At 44.8% G+C, this 16,255-nt stretch overlaps 1 protein-coding gene across 1 annotated transcript; it reads right to left on the reverse strand.

Moving 5' to 3' along the window:
• Positions 1-9,271: 9,271 nt before the first annotated feature.
• LOC122701026 (olfactory receptor 1I1-like) lies at positions 9,272-10,213 on the reverse strand. Its single transcript, XM_043914049.1, has one exon. It carries the CDS (start codon positions 10,211-10,213, stop codon positions 9,272-9,274), a length of 942 nt encoding a protein of 313 aa, XP_043769984.1.
• Positions 10,214-16,255: the final 6,042 nt, after the last annotated feature.

The raw sequence follows: 16,255 nt of genomic DNA on the forward strand, positions 1-16,255 counted from the left end.
TTCCTGGGAAATGAAAGATGGAGCTGATTACGGGGAGTTTCTACCACCTCCTGTTGTCATTGCAGTTGTTCCCACACTGGAGACTCACTGGCATCTCTCATCTTCCAGGATGACAAGGCAAGTTCTACAGCCTGCACAGGTCTCTCTGGCTGGGAGTTAGTCCTCAGAGGTACCAAGGAAGAAGTGGCTGCCCAGAGATGTCCACTGGGGCAGCACTGAGGATCTAGAGGGGGCAGAGGGTGGTTGAGTTCCCACGAGGCAGCTTGCTGAGGCAGGATGTGGTATTGCCTGGAAGGCAATCAGACGGGGCAGCAGATGTCGGCCAGAGCCTCCCGATGACCCGTGAAAAAGCCCTGCTGGACAGCTGTAGAGCTGAAGCTGAGGGACAGAGGGGCCCTCTGTTGCCCGTGAAGTTGTTTTTGTTTAGTTACTAAGCTGTGTGTGACTCTTGTGTCTGACTCTTTGCAACCCCCTAGACTGTAGCCTGCCAGGCTCCTCTGTCCGTGGGATTTTTCAGGCAAGAATATTATAGGAGTGGGTTGCTATTTCCTTTTCAGAGAATCTTTCTAACTCCAGGTCTGAACCCATGTCTCCTGCATTGGCAGGTGGGATCTTTATCACTGAGTCACCAAGGAAGCCCTGCCTATGTGGTTGTTCTTGTTCAGTCACTCAGTCCTGTTTGACTCTTTGTGACTGCCGCCCGCCGCCCCCCCCCCCCCCCCCCCCCCCCCCCGCCCAAGGACTGCAGCACGCCAAGCTTCCCAGTCCTTCACCACCTCCTGGAGCTTGCTCAAACTCATGTCCATTGAGTTGGTGATGCCATTCAACCGTCTTGTCCTCTGTCATCCCCTTCTCCTCCTGCCTTCAATCTTTCCCAGCATAAGGGTCTTTTCTCATGAGTCAGCTCTTTGCATTAGGTGGCCAAAGTATTGGAGCTTCAGCTTCAGCATCTGTCCTTCCAATGAATATTCAGGACTGATTTCCTTTAGGATTGACTGGTTTGATCTCCTTGCAATCCAAGGGACACTCAAGAGTCTTCTCCAACACCACAATTCAAAGCATCAATCCTTCGGCACTCAGCCTACCTTGTTTTTATTATTAGCTGCAGGTCTGCTGGCTCTCTTGATGACCAGGTGTCTGCACAGGCCCCAGGACATATTTGACAATTGGCCACCTGAAGTCAAACCAAGAGCTGCCCTGGTGCCCAGCTTTTAGGGCCTGGGGGTGCTGGTGTGGCCACCAGGGCTTCATAGGTGCTAGTTGTCCCAGAGGTAGAGGGGGCAACCTGAACAGAGGAGTACACTGGTCTCCTATGAAAACCTGGGCACGGCCACTCAGAAGGAGCTACCCTGGTTGGCAGTACACCACGTGTGTTGTTCACCCATGTTAGCTGGGAGAATTAGGCACTGTCTACGTGACACCACAGGGAGTGGACAACTAGAAGCTAGAGCCTGGTCTCTTTTGGACCCTGGCCCATGTGCCTTCTACCTTTGCTGATATTATTTTCATTTAATTTTTTAAAATTAATTTTTATTGGAGTATAGTTGCTTTGCAATGTTGTGTTAATTTCTACTGAATGGCAAAGTGAATCATATATATATGTGTGTGTATATACACACACACACACACATATATATACCCTCTTTTTTGGATTTCCTTCCCACTTAGGTCACTGCAGAGGACTGAGTGGGGTTCCCTGGGCTATATAGTAGGTTCTCATTAGTTATATGTTTTATATATAGTATCAACAATGTTTATGTGTCAATCCCAATCTCCCAGATCATCCCACCTGATGATTTTAATTTGTATCCTTTGCAATAAACCATGAATACAGCAACTTTGCTGAGTTCTGTGGGTCCTTCTAGTGAATCACTGAACCTGAGGGTGGTCTTGGGGAGACCTCCCACTACACAGATTCACAGAGAGGGAAATGATTCCACAGATCCCTGATAAATGTACATTTGGAAGTAGGAACTTCCTTTCCAGGACCTTGGGCTCAAGTCTTACTGAGTCCGTTCTTGTGTCTTGTTGGAGTGGCTTTCTAGCCACTCCCAGCAGCAGATCTGGTGAGGACTTTTGCCCCCTGAGAACCACACTTGGGGCAGGACTTGAGCTGTTCCAAGTCATCCGCCTGGGAGGCCGTCCAACAGCATGATGCGAGAGGGATCAGGTTTTAGGGTCACACAGGTTGGATTGGAATTCCTCCCCACCCCACCCGATTCAGCATGTGACCTTGGGACAGTCAGTTCCCCTCTGTGATCCGCAGTGTCTGGATCTCTCAAACTGATCCAAATACCCAATAAAATCCCATATGGAGAGAAAGAAATGTTATTGTACTATTATACTGGCCAAGGAATCTTTCCCTGGTGCTGGGAAAGATTGAAGGCAAAAGGAGAAGGGGACAGCAGAGGATGAGATGGTTAGATGGCATGACCGACTCAATGGACAGGAATCTGAGCAAACTCTGGGAGATAGTGGAGGACAGAGGCGCCCCCTGCTATATCCATTGGGTCCCAAAGAGTTGGATATGACTTAGCGATTGAACAGCAACTGGCCAGCGTCATCCATCCATCAGTCCTCTCATCCATCCATCAGTACATTCATTCCTTAATTAACAAGTAAATTTTGAGCAGCTGCTGAGCCCCATGATTGAAAATAAAAGGCTACAGTTCATGGACCAAATTTCATGCTACTGTTGATAATTTTGTTTGGTAATTAAGACTTTCAAACCTAGTGTTTGTGAGGGAAGACTTAGTGATGTGACCATAGGATTAACATGTCCAGTGATTTGTAATTTTAGGAAGCCCACACTAGATGGCAGATTTTAGGCAGGATTTTCTGGGTTGCAAATCAGTTAGGGATTAGACAGTTGATACAGAAGGTGGAAACTTCTTCCTGACTTCCTCTTTTCGAGATGTCAGTTCAGTCGCTCAGTCGTGTCTGACTCTTTGCGACCCCATGGGCTGCAGCACGCCAGGCTTCCCTGTCCATCACCAACTCCTGGTGCTTACTCAGCTCATGTCCATTGAGTCAGTGATGCCATACAACCATCTAATCCTCTGTCGTCCCCTTCTCCTCCCCTTTTGAGATGTAGTCGAGATATTTTGGTAGTTACTATATTTGGGAACACCTGTTGCAGGTAGAGCTTCCCAGGTGGCCCTAGTGGTTAAGAACCTACACGGTGGCAAGGTAGCCAGCCGTATTAAGAGAGGCAGCTATGTTGGAGGGGCAGGGTTGAGGAGGAGTGCCAGCTGCTAGAACCCAAACAGCAGATGCATTTCTGCAATATTTTTTTACTTTCCTTAACACAAGCAAACAAAAGCTCCACTCCATGCTACATTTTATCACTATAATTTGGGGGAGCAGAATACACAGAAGGTAAATATTAGTTGAGAATCTTTCTGCATTAATTTGATGAGTTCAATACATTTTTCAATGCAATAGGAAAAAAGTACTATTTTAAATAAAACTTTTTATTTATTTTGTGTTGGAGTATAGCTGATTAACAATGTTGTGATTAAGGTGGACAGCAAAATGACTCAGCCAAAATGACTCATACATACATATGCATGTATCCATTCTCCCCCAAATTCCCCTCTCATCCAGGCTGCCACATAACACTGAGCAGAGTTAGAGTAGGTCCTTATTAGTTATCCATTTTATTTACTTATTTTTTAAATGTTTTATTTTGTATTGGGCGATAGCTGATGAACAAACAATGTTGTAATAGTTTCAGGTGAACAAGGAGGGGACTCAACCGTACATATGCGTGTGTCCATTCTCTTCCAAACTCCCCTCCCAGCCAGGGTGCCACATAATGCTGAGCAGAGTTCCATGTGCTATATAGTAGGTCCTTATTGGTTATCCATTTAAAATATAGCAGTGTGTACTTGTCCATCCCAAACTCCCTAACTATTCCTTACCCCCATCCTGCCCCCCCTGGCAAACGTAAGTTTGTTCTCTGAGTCCCTTTCTGTTTTGTAAGTTCATTTCTATCATTTCTTTTTAGATTCCACTTATAAGGGATGTCACACAATATTTCTCCTTCTTTGTCTGACTTATTCACTCAATCTCTGGGTCCATCCACATTGCTGCAAGTGCCATTATTGCGTTCTTTATTTCAAATTTAGTTTTCAGTTGGAGGGAAATTGCTTTACAATGTTGTGTTGGTTTCTGCCATACGATTTCACTCTTCTTAATGGCTGAGTCATATTACATTGTTCTTGGGCTTCCCTGGTGCCTCAGATGGTAAAGAATGTGCCTGCAATGTGAGAGACATGGGTTCATTCCCTGGGTCAGGAGGATCATCCCCTGGAGAAGGGCATGGCAAACCACTCGAGCATTCTTGCCTGGAAAATTCCATGGACAGAAGAGCCTGGAAGGCTACTGTCCATGGGGTTGCAGAGTCAGACAAGACTGAGCAACTTTGACTTTCATACTTTCATATATGTACCACACCTTTAAAAAGTACTATATTTTGTGACATGTAAAATGATAGAAATTAAAATTTCAGTGTCTATAAATAAAGTTTCATGGGTGCTCGGCCCCGCACTTTTCTCGAGGTATTGCTTTCCTCGTTGTAGTATCAGAGCTGAGTCATTGTGACAGAGGCCTTGTGGTCCATAAAGCTGATATTCATTTACCCTTTGGCCCTTTACAGAAAAAGCTTGCTCGTCACTAATGCATGGTAGGACTCAACAACAGGTCTGTTCTGAAGCACCTGCCCTCCTGCATTCCTGCTTAACCCTGTGATGGTCCCCTCATCCTGAGTCCAGTTCCCCCTGGTGAGGTCTGACCACAGCCCCCCGCCCACTTCCTCTGTCCTCACTGTGGTCTAAGGACACACCGGTCTCCATGATTTCTCTGAACAACCCAGGCTCTGTCCCACCACAGGAAGGTTGCACATGCTGTTCCCTCCCAGAGGAGCCAGGATCTGTGTTTCCCAAAAGCAGTTTTTAATCCATTTTGTGACGTTCCACTATTGCCACCTGCTGGCCACTTCCTCAAACTGTAGCTGCAGTGCTTTTAAAGCTTTTGGGTAGAACCTCTCCACGACCTTGTCCAGGGCAGGGAAAAATGGAAAATACCTGTGGAAAAAATGCCCCAGGTTTGGATCTCTCATGTCCCTGAAGACATATTTAGGGCCCAGATCTCCACAGCCGTCCTCTACCCCCATCTATTCCAGTGATCCTCAAATTTTAAGGCTCGTATAACTCCCCTGGGTTGGTTAAAATGATGACTTAAGTGGTCTGATACGGTGTCTGAGTCTTCATTTCTGTCAAGCTTCCCATAATAATGATGACTGTGATTCATGGACCACTGAGAATCAGGCTTTCCTTTTTCTATAGAAAAGAGGTCAGTTAAATGGGAAGGAAATCTGAAACAGAGGGGATAAATGCACATGTACAGCTGATTCACTTTGCTATACAGCAGAAACTAATGAAACACCGTAAAGCAACTCTACTCTGATAAAAATTAATTTAAAAAGTAGTCAGAAAATCCCCCTGTAAAGGGCCAGATAGTAAATATTTTAGATTTTGCACAGGGTTCATTGTAGCTTGAAAAGAGTTGTGTGTGTGTGTGCTCAGTCATGTCAGACTCTTTGCAACCCCATAAATTGTAGCCCACCGGCCTCCCCTGGCCATGGAATTTTCCAGGCAAGAATACTGAAGTGGGTTGCCATTTCCTTTTCCAGGGGATCTTCCTGACCCAGGGATTGAATCTGTGTCTCTTGCATCTCCTACATTAGCAGGCAGATTCTTTACCGCTGTGACACCTGGGAAGCCCCCAAACAGTCATAGATGATGAATTAATGAGTGTTTCTTGCTGTTGTTATTGTTCAGTCACTAAGACATGTCCAAATCTTTGTCACACCATGGACTGCAGCATGCCAGGCTTTCCTGTCCTTCATTATCTCCCGGAGTTTGCTCAAACTCATGTCCATTGAGTCAGTGATGCCATCCAAATATCTCATCCTCAGTCGCCCCCTTCTCCTTCTGCCCTCAATTTTTCCCAGCATCATGGTCTCTTCCGATGAGTCGGCTCTTCGCATCAGGTGGCCAAAGTATTGGAGCTTCAACTTCAGCATCAGTCCTTCCAATGAGTATTCAGTGTTGATTTCCTTTAAGATTGACTGGTTTGATCTTGCAGTCCAAGGGGCTCTCAGGAGTCTTCTCCAACACCACAGTTCAAAAGCATCAATTCTTCGGCCCTCAACCTTCCTTATGGTCCAATTCTGTTCCCATAAAACTTTATTTATGGGAAATATCCTAAAATCCTAAAATTAGGATTTTACATAATTTTAATGTGTCATGAAGTAGTCTTCTTTTAAAAAATTTTCAACCATTTAAAAATATAAAAACCATTCTTAGCTTGCAGGGCACACAAAAACAGGCTGTTGGCTGAATTTGGCCCATGGACTGCAGTTGGTAAATCCATGCTCTAGGCACCGAATTCTAGGCAATATTGTGTGTTGTTGAGACCGGGGGCTGTAGAATGGGTCCCCTGTTTGAACATTCACTACTGCTTATTAGAAAGCTGCACTTTTCAAGTCTAGTTTCCTCATCTGTAAAAAAGGAGTTACATTTCTTACCTTGTAATAAAGGTAGGGGTCCCTAACCTCTAGGATCTAATGCCTGATGATCTGAGGTGGAGCTGATGTAACAATAATAGAAGTAAAGTGCACAATGAATGTAATGAATGAATGTAATGAATCATCCTGAAACGATCCTGCCAACACCCTGGTCCATAGAAAAATTTGTCTTCCACGAAACTGGTCCCTGGTGCCAAAAATGTTGGGGACTGCTCTTGTAGGCTTTTTGTTTAAAATTTAATGCGATAGTGTATTTAAAGGGATGATCCCCGTGCAGGGCACATAATAAATCTCAGCTATTGGTATCCTCATTGTCATCACAGTGAGACCAAGAAGTTGAATTCATGCAATCTGAATCCTACAGGTTTTCTCCAGTTGTAGCACAGACTCCCTTAACCAGAACTCAGGGTAGTCAACGCTTGAGAGGATATATCTGGGCATGGTCTTTGCACGATGCCAGCCCTTCCTAAACTAACTGTAGTAGTTTGCTGGGGCTTCATAACAAAGTATCACATACTGTGTGGCTTAAACAACTGAAGGGTATCCTCTAGCAGTTCTGAAGGCCAGAAGTCCAACATCAAAGTTGTCAGCAGGGTTTATTTCTTCTGGAAGTGGTGATGGAAAGTCCGTTCCATGCCTTTCTCTTAGCTTCTGGTGGTTTCCTGAAATCTCTGGCATTCCTTGGCTGGTAGAAGCATCATCTCCATCTTCACGTGGCCTTCTCCCTGGTACATGTCTGTGTCCAATTTCTCTCTTTTTATAGGGGTGCCAGTCACAGTGGATTAGGACCCTGATGATCTCATTAGAACTGGTTACCTTGGAAAAGACCCTATTTTCAGGACAGGTCACCTTCTGAGGTGCTGAGGGTTAGAGTGAGACATTAGACTTTGACATATCTCTTTGGAGGACACAACTCAACCCCTAACTCGACCTCTCTGTGCATCCCAGCTCGCTGCATCTACTTGTTGCTGGCAGCACCTATAGAATCATATAGGGTTTGGAGTCAGGTGATGGAATCACAGGAAACACATGGACTCTGAAGCTCGTCCAGGGCCAGTGTGCTCCCACTGTGGTCTGCGCACTGCCTGCTTCAGGACCACCTGGACAGCCTGTTAAGAACCCAGATTCCAGGATCCGGTATCAGGTTGCTGAATCACAATCCCTAGGGTCCAAAGGCCAGCATCTCCTATGTCCCAATCTGGGGGACACGAGAGGCCTGTTTAAGACTGTGATCCTCGTGCAAAGTCAACCACTAGGTTCCCCGTGAGTCTGAGAGTGGTGGTTGCTGAGTTGGATAGCAAGTCAGCTCATCTCAACAGATGCTCTCAGAGTCCTCCCCCAAGTCACTTACGAAGCACAGTGATATGATACACGTGGCTAATACACACTGTTCTATCAATATTAAACTGAGAGGAGCTGGTCTTTCATCCCACTAGGATTATCCACACAGCAATCCTATAAACCTCAGAGAATTTCAGGCTACTTCACAGAGTCTTCTATGCTACTCTGGTCTTCATGGAAGAAGATAAACCATGGCAAAAATAGGATGGTGAAGAATCTGCCTGCATTGCATGAGACCCGGGTTTGATCCCTGGGTTGGGAAGATCCTCTGGAGAAGGGGATGGCAGCCCATTCCAGTATTCTTGTCTGGAGAATCCCATGGACTGAGGAGCCTGACTAGCTACAGTGCGTGGGGTTGCAAAGAGTCAGACATGACTGAGCGACTAACACTTTTACTTTACTTTCTTTCACTTTCCCTTCCCATGGCACTTTATTTCTCTCTTATGATGCATTACCAAGTTGGCCTGTGATGATTTATTGACATATCTTTATTCCCTCCAGATTCTGAATGTTTTGAGAGCAGCAATGGATATATTCCTGTGTCCCATGCACTGAAAAATGGTCACAGAACACTGGGAGGCGCTGAACAGCTATTCTGCCCAAGGACTGAGGGGGCTACTTTATGGACCACTAGGCCCCCTATGGGACAGAGACTGGTCACTTCTGAACGAACACCTAGTGAGCTAATCCCAACAGATGCTCTCAGATTCCTCCCGCAAGTCATTAAGAAACATGGCGATATATCTGGCTAATGTACATTGTCTTTAGCAGTATTAAAATTGAACGTAGCAAATCTTTCCTTCAATAAGGATTATCCATGTAGCAATCCTATAAGCTCAAAACCTCAGAGAGTTTAAGGCTACTTCACAGTCTCCTCTATGCTGCCCTTGAGGGGTAACATAAATCATGGAGAAAAACCCATGTCTTTCCTGTTCTGTATCACTCACTTCATCATCTCTTATGACACAATCACCATGTTGCTCTGTGACAGTTTACTGACACGTCTCCATCACCTACCAGATTCTGAATGCCTTGAGAGCAGAGATGGGATGTATTCCTGTATCTCAGGCACTAATCAGTGGTCCTGGAATATAGTGAAAGTGAAAGTGTTAGTGGCTTGGTCGTGTCAGATTCTTTGTGACCCCATGGACTGTAGCTCACAAGGCTCCTCTGTCATGGGATTCTCCAGGCAAGAATACTAGAGTGGGTAGCTACTCCTTTCTCCAGGGAATCTTTCAGATTCAGAGATCAAACCTGGGTCTCCTGCATTGCAGGCAGACCTTCTGAGCCACCAGGGAAGCCCAAGGAACATGGTAGATGCTAAAAAACTATTCTGTCCTAAGACTGAGATGGGACTACTTTGCTGACCAGTTTCCTCAGAGCTGTCTTCATGTCCTTGTTCCCTAGGCTGTAGATAAAGGGGTTCGGCATGGGGATGACCACCTCACACATCAAGGCAGCCGCCTTGTCCTTCTGTGAGGAGGCTGGAGATGCTGGCTGCAGGTACACGGTGAAGGTGGTGCCATAGAATAGAGTGACCACAGTGAGGTGTGAGCCACAAGTGGAGAAGGCTTTCCATTTGCCCTGAGCAGAAGGAATTTTGAAGACCGCCCAGAAAATGCAGATATAAGAGAGGAGGATGCATGTGAGAGGGCTGATGCCCATGATGATGCCGAAAGCAAAGATCACCAGCTCATTGGTGTGTGTGTCTGAGCAGGAGAGCTTCAGCAGGGGCATGAGGTCACAGAAGAAGTGGGGGATTTCAGAGCCAGCGCAGAAGGTCAGCTGAGCCATGAGGCTGGTGTGGACAATGGACTGGAGGTTGGTGATCAGCCATGACCCCACCACCAGCAGCCCACACACACGGGGACTCATGATGGCCAAGTAGCACAGAGGGTGGACAATAGCCATGAACCGATCAATGGCCATCATGGCCAGGAGGAAGCTGTCCATGGTCCCAAACAGGTGGAAGGCATACATCTGGGCAAGACAGCCTGCGAAGGGGATGGCTTTTCTCTGTGTCCAGAGGTTCACCAGCATCTTGGGGATGGTGGTGGAAGAGAAGAAGATGTCGATGAGGGACAGGTTACAGAGGAAGAAGTACATGGGTGTGTGGAGGTGTGAGTCTGTGATGATGGCCAGGATGATGAGCAGGTTTCCAAAGATGGTGACCAGGTACATGGGCAGGAACAGCCCAAAGAGGAAGATCTGATGCTCTGGCTTTTCTGAGAGTCCCAGGAGGAGGAATTCTGAGACTGCTGTTCGGTTTTCTGGTTCCATGGACAGCTTTTGTCTACCGCGAAGGAGAAAAGGAGGAAGATGAGAGACATGAAGCTTGGAGTCAGAGATGGAGTTCCATCTCAGCTCCCTGCAAACCTGTGTGTTTTGTGAAAATCCATGGGATTCTTATAGCTCCCTCCCATGGATTTCTGTTTCCCCAAGGAAAAGCATCCTTGTCTGAGAATGGATAGTCTCAAATGTCTGACTTAGTTGTTTTGGGACAATTTAGGTATTATTCATTAACAGCTTCATTTCTCTTCAGTGGAGCCAAGCTTCATAGAAGATCAAATTGAGAGAAATCAAATCCAAACCTGATCATCTTCTTTCTCTTCTTTTCCCTTCTTCTTTCTTTCTTTCCTTTCCTCCCTTTCCTCCTCCATCAATAAGACATAATTTTAGCATCTCTTTTAGGTTCGTGACTAGCGATATAAGGATGAATAGCACTTTTCTGAAGCATCCAATGAACTCTAATTTCATTAGGGACACTTTATGATCTGCTCCCAGGTGATGACTTGGTAGACCCCTTCTCATTTGTTGCGATGAGGACCAGTGTTGGAAACTCCAGCAAAAGAGTGGAAACATAAAGTGGACAAACATACCTTTTACATTTTAACTTGAGTCCAGTATGTAAATTTATTCATTGGACTTTTTGATGAAGACCAAGATCTTTTCTAGTATGAGGAAATTGGTGGTGGATCTGTATCAGCTGCCTTGCCTTAGCCATATACATAGGCTGAAATCTGTGTTCTGTTTTTTTTTTTCATGAATGTGGAACAAGGAATTGAGGATCCTTGCAAAACAATCTGGGTACAGAATACTTTCAGATTTTTACACTTCTACATCCAAATTGCCTTCCATTACCTTGCTCACATCTATTTTGACAGGTTTTTAAAATGATTCCTTTTTCTTATTAAGTCTTTACAAAGCATACAATTTGGATTTCATGAAACCACATTTCCTATTCCTTCTCTCCCTTCTTCTTCCTTCCCTCTCTCCCTCCATTCCATCCTTCCTTCCTCCTTTCTCTTATAGTTTGTTAATTTTTATAGTATTATTTAAACAATGCATCTGTAGCAGCAACTGCAATCAGCATGATCAGGTTTGGCATTATTTAAAATGACTCAACTGAGCAGAAATGTTTCAGCAAGCTAGTGAGCAGGCCCCTGGCCTCAAGCATTTGGTGCACTGGGACAGTAGTCACATGTTTTCAGGGGAAACAGTGACTTTGAATGAACCCAAGAATGCTGGTAAAGTGGAAGTTTTATAGAGAGCTTTCACACTAACAAAAGAATACCTGGAACTTTAAAGCTAATGGCATTTTGGGGAATTCCCTGGTAGTCCAGTGGCTAAGACATCATGCTCCCAGTGCAGGGGGCCCAATTTGATCACTGACCAGGGAACTAGATCCTACATGCTGCAACTTAGGAGTCTGCAGGCCTCAACTTAAGAGTTGAGTTCACATGCCCGTGTGCCACAACTAAGACCCAGCACAGCCAAATAAACATAATATATATTTAAAAACAAAAAGCTAGTGGCATTTTGGAAGTACCTTTGGTCTCAGCAGTACCTTTGCAGGACAAGAAATTCTGTATTTTCGTATGATCTAGACCAACCATCACTGCTCCTTGAAACAGTTTTGTACCCTCAGTAAAATATACACTGTTGTATCATGTCAAACAGATGTTCAGAAAGTTTATTCAAAATAAAAACTCCCAGATACAGCCTGGGCTATTCAAAGATAAGCCATTTCCATGACAACAAGAAAGGTATGATCAAGTGTCAGTTGACAAAAAGCAGAATGTCCTACATGTGTGTTCCTGGAGTTAATATGATGACAGAAGAGTGAGTTTGTAAAATAACACTCTGACACGAACTGATACGAAAATATGGACCGAAGGAACGAACAGGAGAGAGCAAGTGTTAAAGAAATGCCAACACGTCATCATGCCTGATACTATTCTCATTCACACATTTTAAGCTGACAATGAGTTTGATCCTAGTTTTGTTTCCCCATCTATTTAGAAAGTTCCCATTATTTATTGGGAGTTAGCAGGTTCATGGACATGAACTTGGGCAAACTTCGGGAGATGGTGAGGGACAGAGAGGCCTGGTGTGCTGCAGTCCATGCGGTCGTAAAGAGTCGGACATGACTGGGCAATTATACAACAAAAATCAGGTTCATATAGAAAGTTCAGAGAAAGCAGATTCATACAAGACCACCAAAGCTTGGTTGCGTTTGCCTCTTTAAGTCTCCATTTTCCACTGGATGTGTTTATCCTTTCTTTAAATTAATGAAGACTCATAGAGAACATATTAGATGCTAGGTGTCTCTTATGATACATAGACAACATAGAAAAAAAAAAAAGCAATGTGTCACGATTCACCAGGTCCTTGTAAAATGCTAATATCATCTCTTTCCAGCAATGAGAGGATTTTCCTTTGCTGCCCTCGTTTCTTTATTTTTTAAAATTAATTCATTTATTTTCATTGGAGGCTAATTACTTTACAATATTGTAGTGGTTTTGCTATACATTGACATGAATCAGCCATGGGTGTACATGTGTCCCCCATCCTGAACCCCCTTCCCACCTCCCTCCCCATCCCGTCCCTCAGGGTCATCCCAGTGCACCAGCCCTGAGCAACATGTCCCATGCATCAAACCTGGACTGGTGATCTATTTCACATATGGTAATATACGTTTCAGTGCTATTCTCTCAAATCATCCCACCCTCGCCTTCTCCCACAGAGTCCAAAAGTCTGTTCTTTATATCTGTGTCTCTTTTGCTGTCTCGCATATAGGGTCATCGTTACCATCTTTTTAAATTCCATATATATGCGTTAATATGCTGTATTGGTGTTTTTCTTTCTGATTTACTTCACTTTGTATAATAGGCTCCAGTTTCATCCACCTCATTAGAACTGATTCAAATGCATTCTTTTTAATGGCTGAGCAATATTCCATTGTGTATATGTACCACAGCTTTCTTATCCATTTGTCTGCCAATGGGCATCTAGGTTGCTTCCATGTCCTGCTTATTATAAACAGTGCCACGATGAACATTGGGGTACACATGTCTCTTTCAATTCTGGTTTCCTCGGTGTGTATGCCCAGGAGTGGGATGCTGCCCTCTTTTCTTACCTGGTTAAGTCCTCTGGTCTTAAAACCAATTTCTGACAAGTACATATCTGAGGCATTTAATGACAACAAAAGTGTTGAGAGTTCTAAGGAGCAACACTTTATTTCTTAAAAAATTTTCTCTTATTTTTTGGCTGAGCTACATGGCATGTGGATTCTTTGGTCCCTGACAAGGGATCGAACCTGCATTCCCTGCACTGGGGATGCAGAGTCTTAACCAATGGACCACTAGGGAAGTCCCCAGAGTTTCTTCATGTGTAGATTTCACAATGACTCTGAGAGGTATATGGTGCTGACCACAACTGATAATAGAAAGACTGGGGCTGGGACTTCTCTGGCAGAGTAGTGGTTAAGAATCCACACTTCCATGCTTCCACTGCAGACGTCATGGGTTCAGTTCCTGGTCTGAACCCATATGCCAGGTGGTGCAGTAAAAAAAAAAGACGGGGGCTGAGAGAGATGTTCTGGGCACTCAACCTGCAGGTGGTTGGGCTCTTAGTTGAACTGAGGTTTATTTTCTCTCTCAAACTCCATTGCTTCTGAGTATGGCCACTCACACCCTAGGAGCAGTGGTGTTTCACAGTCAAACTCTCCCAACATGTTCTAAGTCATCCTCTTCAATTACAAGTGTTTTAGATTCTTATCTACCTGCCTTCCAAGAACATTGGTTTATAGAAAGGTTTAAGGTTTGCTGAAGTAAATGGGACAACACAGTATATAGTTTGATCGGTATAAGAAAGGTGAGAGGTGACCCCATGGTGTTTTGAGAACAAGGAAGAGATGCTAATCCCTGCTATGAGGAGCAGGACCATGGAAGGTGAACAGGTGTGAAAGGGAGCTTTAGAAAAGTTAGCAGCGCAAGCTCTTCCTGGGTAACCTCAAGAGATCTCCAGCAGAGATTTAATTAATTTTCAAGGGTTTTTAGAGAAGGGTTTGAGGTTTTTATAGGGTGATGCTCAGGCTTCTCTGGGCAGCCTGTACTACTGTGAGTCCCTTCCTGGCTACACATTTCCAACTGTCTTTGGTTGTTGACAGGAAGCCCTTGTTTGCACTAGGGCAGTGGTTCTCAGCCTTGAGTGTACATCAGTGCCACCTAGGGAGCTGGTTAAAACCCAGGTATCTGTGCCCATGCCTTGGAGGGTCTGGGATGGGGCTTGAGAAACAATAGTTCTAGGAAGTTCTCAGGGGACACAGCTGCTACTGGTCCAGGACTGTACTTGAAGAACCTCAGCTTTGGAGAAAACTGTTTTATGGTGACCTCCATCCACGGACTCTAAATGCTTTTTCTGCACATGACTGGCCACAGTGAGTTTGTCCTCTGTACCTTTTGCCCTCTCAGGGAATATAGAATTGCTCTCAGTCCCTCTTCTTTTTCTCATTCTCCCTCTCCCCTCACAGTCTCTCTCCTTTCAGGAAGAGATGCAGTTCCTCTTCCCCAGCCCCTCCAGTTCACTCCTGTTCTCCATCCTTGGCTGACTTACCAGGAGGGTGTTACCAAGAGAATGGTCTTGGCAGACTCCGTCTCCACTGGATCCCATAGGATTCTGAGGTCAATGCTAAGACACTGGGAAAGAAGTGAGGAGACCCCTCAGCTGTGACTTCTGAGGGGAGACTGATGTCTGTGGTGTAGAGGAGGGAATCATGTATTCCCACCCCAGCTGGGGTATGCGAACAGGGTCACAGCAGGGTATTTAGAGTTTGAGGGCTCTTGGGCATTTTAATCCCATGGCTCCTTGTTAAGAAGGAAGATGCTAATTGTCTTGTTTGTATTCTTGCCACTTGTGACCCGTTGTCTGGCGTATGGGTACTTTGGGATAATGGAGTGGGTGACAAAGTGGAGGATACACTCCATTAAGGATACATTCTCACTAGAAAACCCCCTAGTGTCCCTTCCCAGCCCAAATTGAACCTCATGGCAGTTCCCATGCAGGGTGGTCTAGAGGTTCAAGCCCCTCCCCAGGGTGCTCAGGTGCCTGAATATATGTCCTTTCACTTATTCCATCATGAAGGAAACTCCAGGAGGATAGGGAACTTATACAGTTAAGTTCACCAGTGAAAGCTCCTGCAAAGTGATCAATAAATTTATGCTGCATAAATCAGTATCAGTTCAGTTGCTCAGTCATATCCAACTCTTTGTGACCCCAAGGACTGTAGCACACCAGGCTTCCCTGTCCATCACCAACTCCCAGAACTTGCTCAAACTTATGTTTATTGAGTCGGTGATGCCATCCAGCCATCTCATCCTCTGTCATCCCCTTCTCCTCCTGCCTTCAATCTTTCCCAGCATCAGGGTCTTTTCCAATGAGTCAGTTCTTTGCCTCAGGTAGCCAAAGTATTGGAGCTTCAGCCTCAGCATCAGTCCTTCCAATGAATGTATAGGACTGATTTCCTTTAGGACTGATTGGTTTGATCTTGCAGTCCAAGGAACTTTCAAGAATCTTCTCCAACACCACATTTCAAAAGCATCAATTTTTTGGCACTCAGCTTTCTTTATGGTCCAACTCTCACATCCGTACATGACTACTGGAAAAACCATAGCTTTTTTTAAAAAAAATTTTTTTTTATTAGTTGGAGGCTAATTACTTCACAACATTTCAGTGGGTTTTGTCATACATTGATATGAATCAGCCATAGAGTTACACGTATTCCCCATCCCGATCCCCCCTCCCACCTCCCTCTCCAAAAACCATAGCTTTGACTAGATGGACCTTTGTTGGCAAAGTAATGTCTCTGCTTTTTAATATGCTATCTAGATTTGTCATACCTTTTCTTCCAAGGAGCAAGCATCTTTTAATTTCATGGCTGCAGTCACCATCTACAGTGATTTTGGAGCCCAAGAAAATAAAGTCTCTCAAAGTTTCCATTGTTTCCCTGTCTATTTGCTGTGAAGTGATGGGACCGGATGC

This window comes from Cervus elaphus, chromosome 9 (genome assembly GCF_910594005.1).
Source record: "Cervus elaphus chromosome 9, mCerEla1.1, whole genome shotgun sequence".
NCBI lineage: Eukaryota > Metazoa > Chordata > Mammalia > Artiodactyla > Cervidae > Cervus > Cervus elaphus.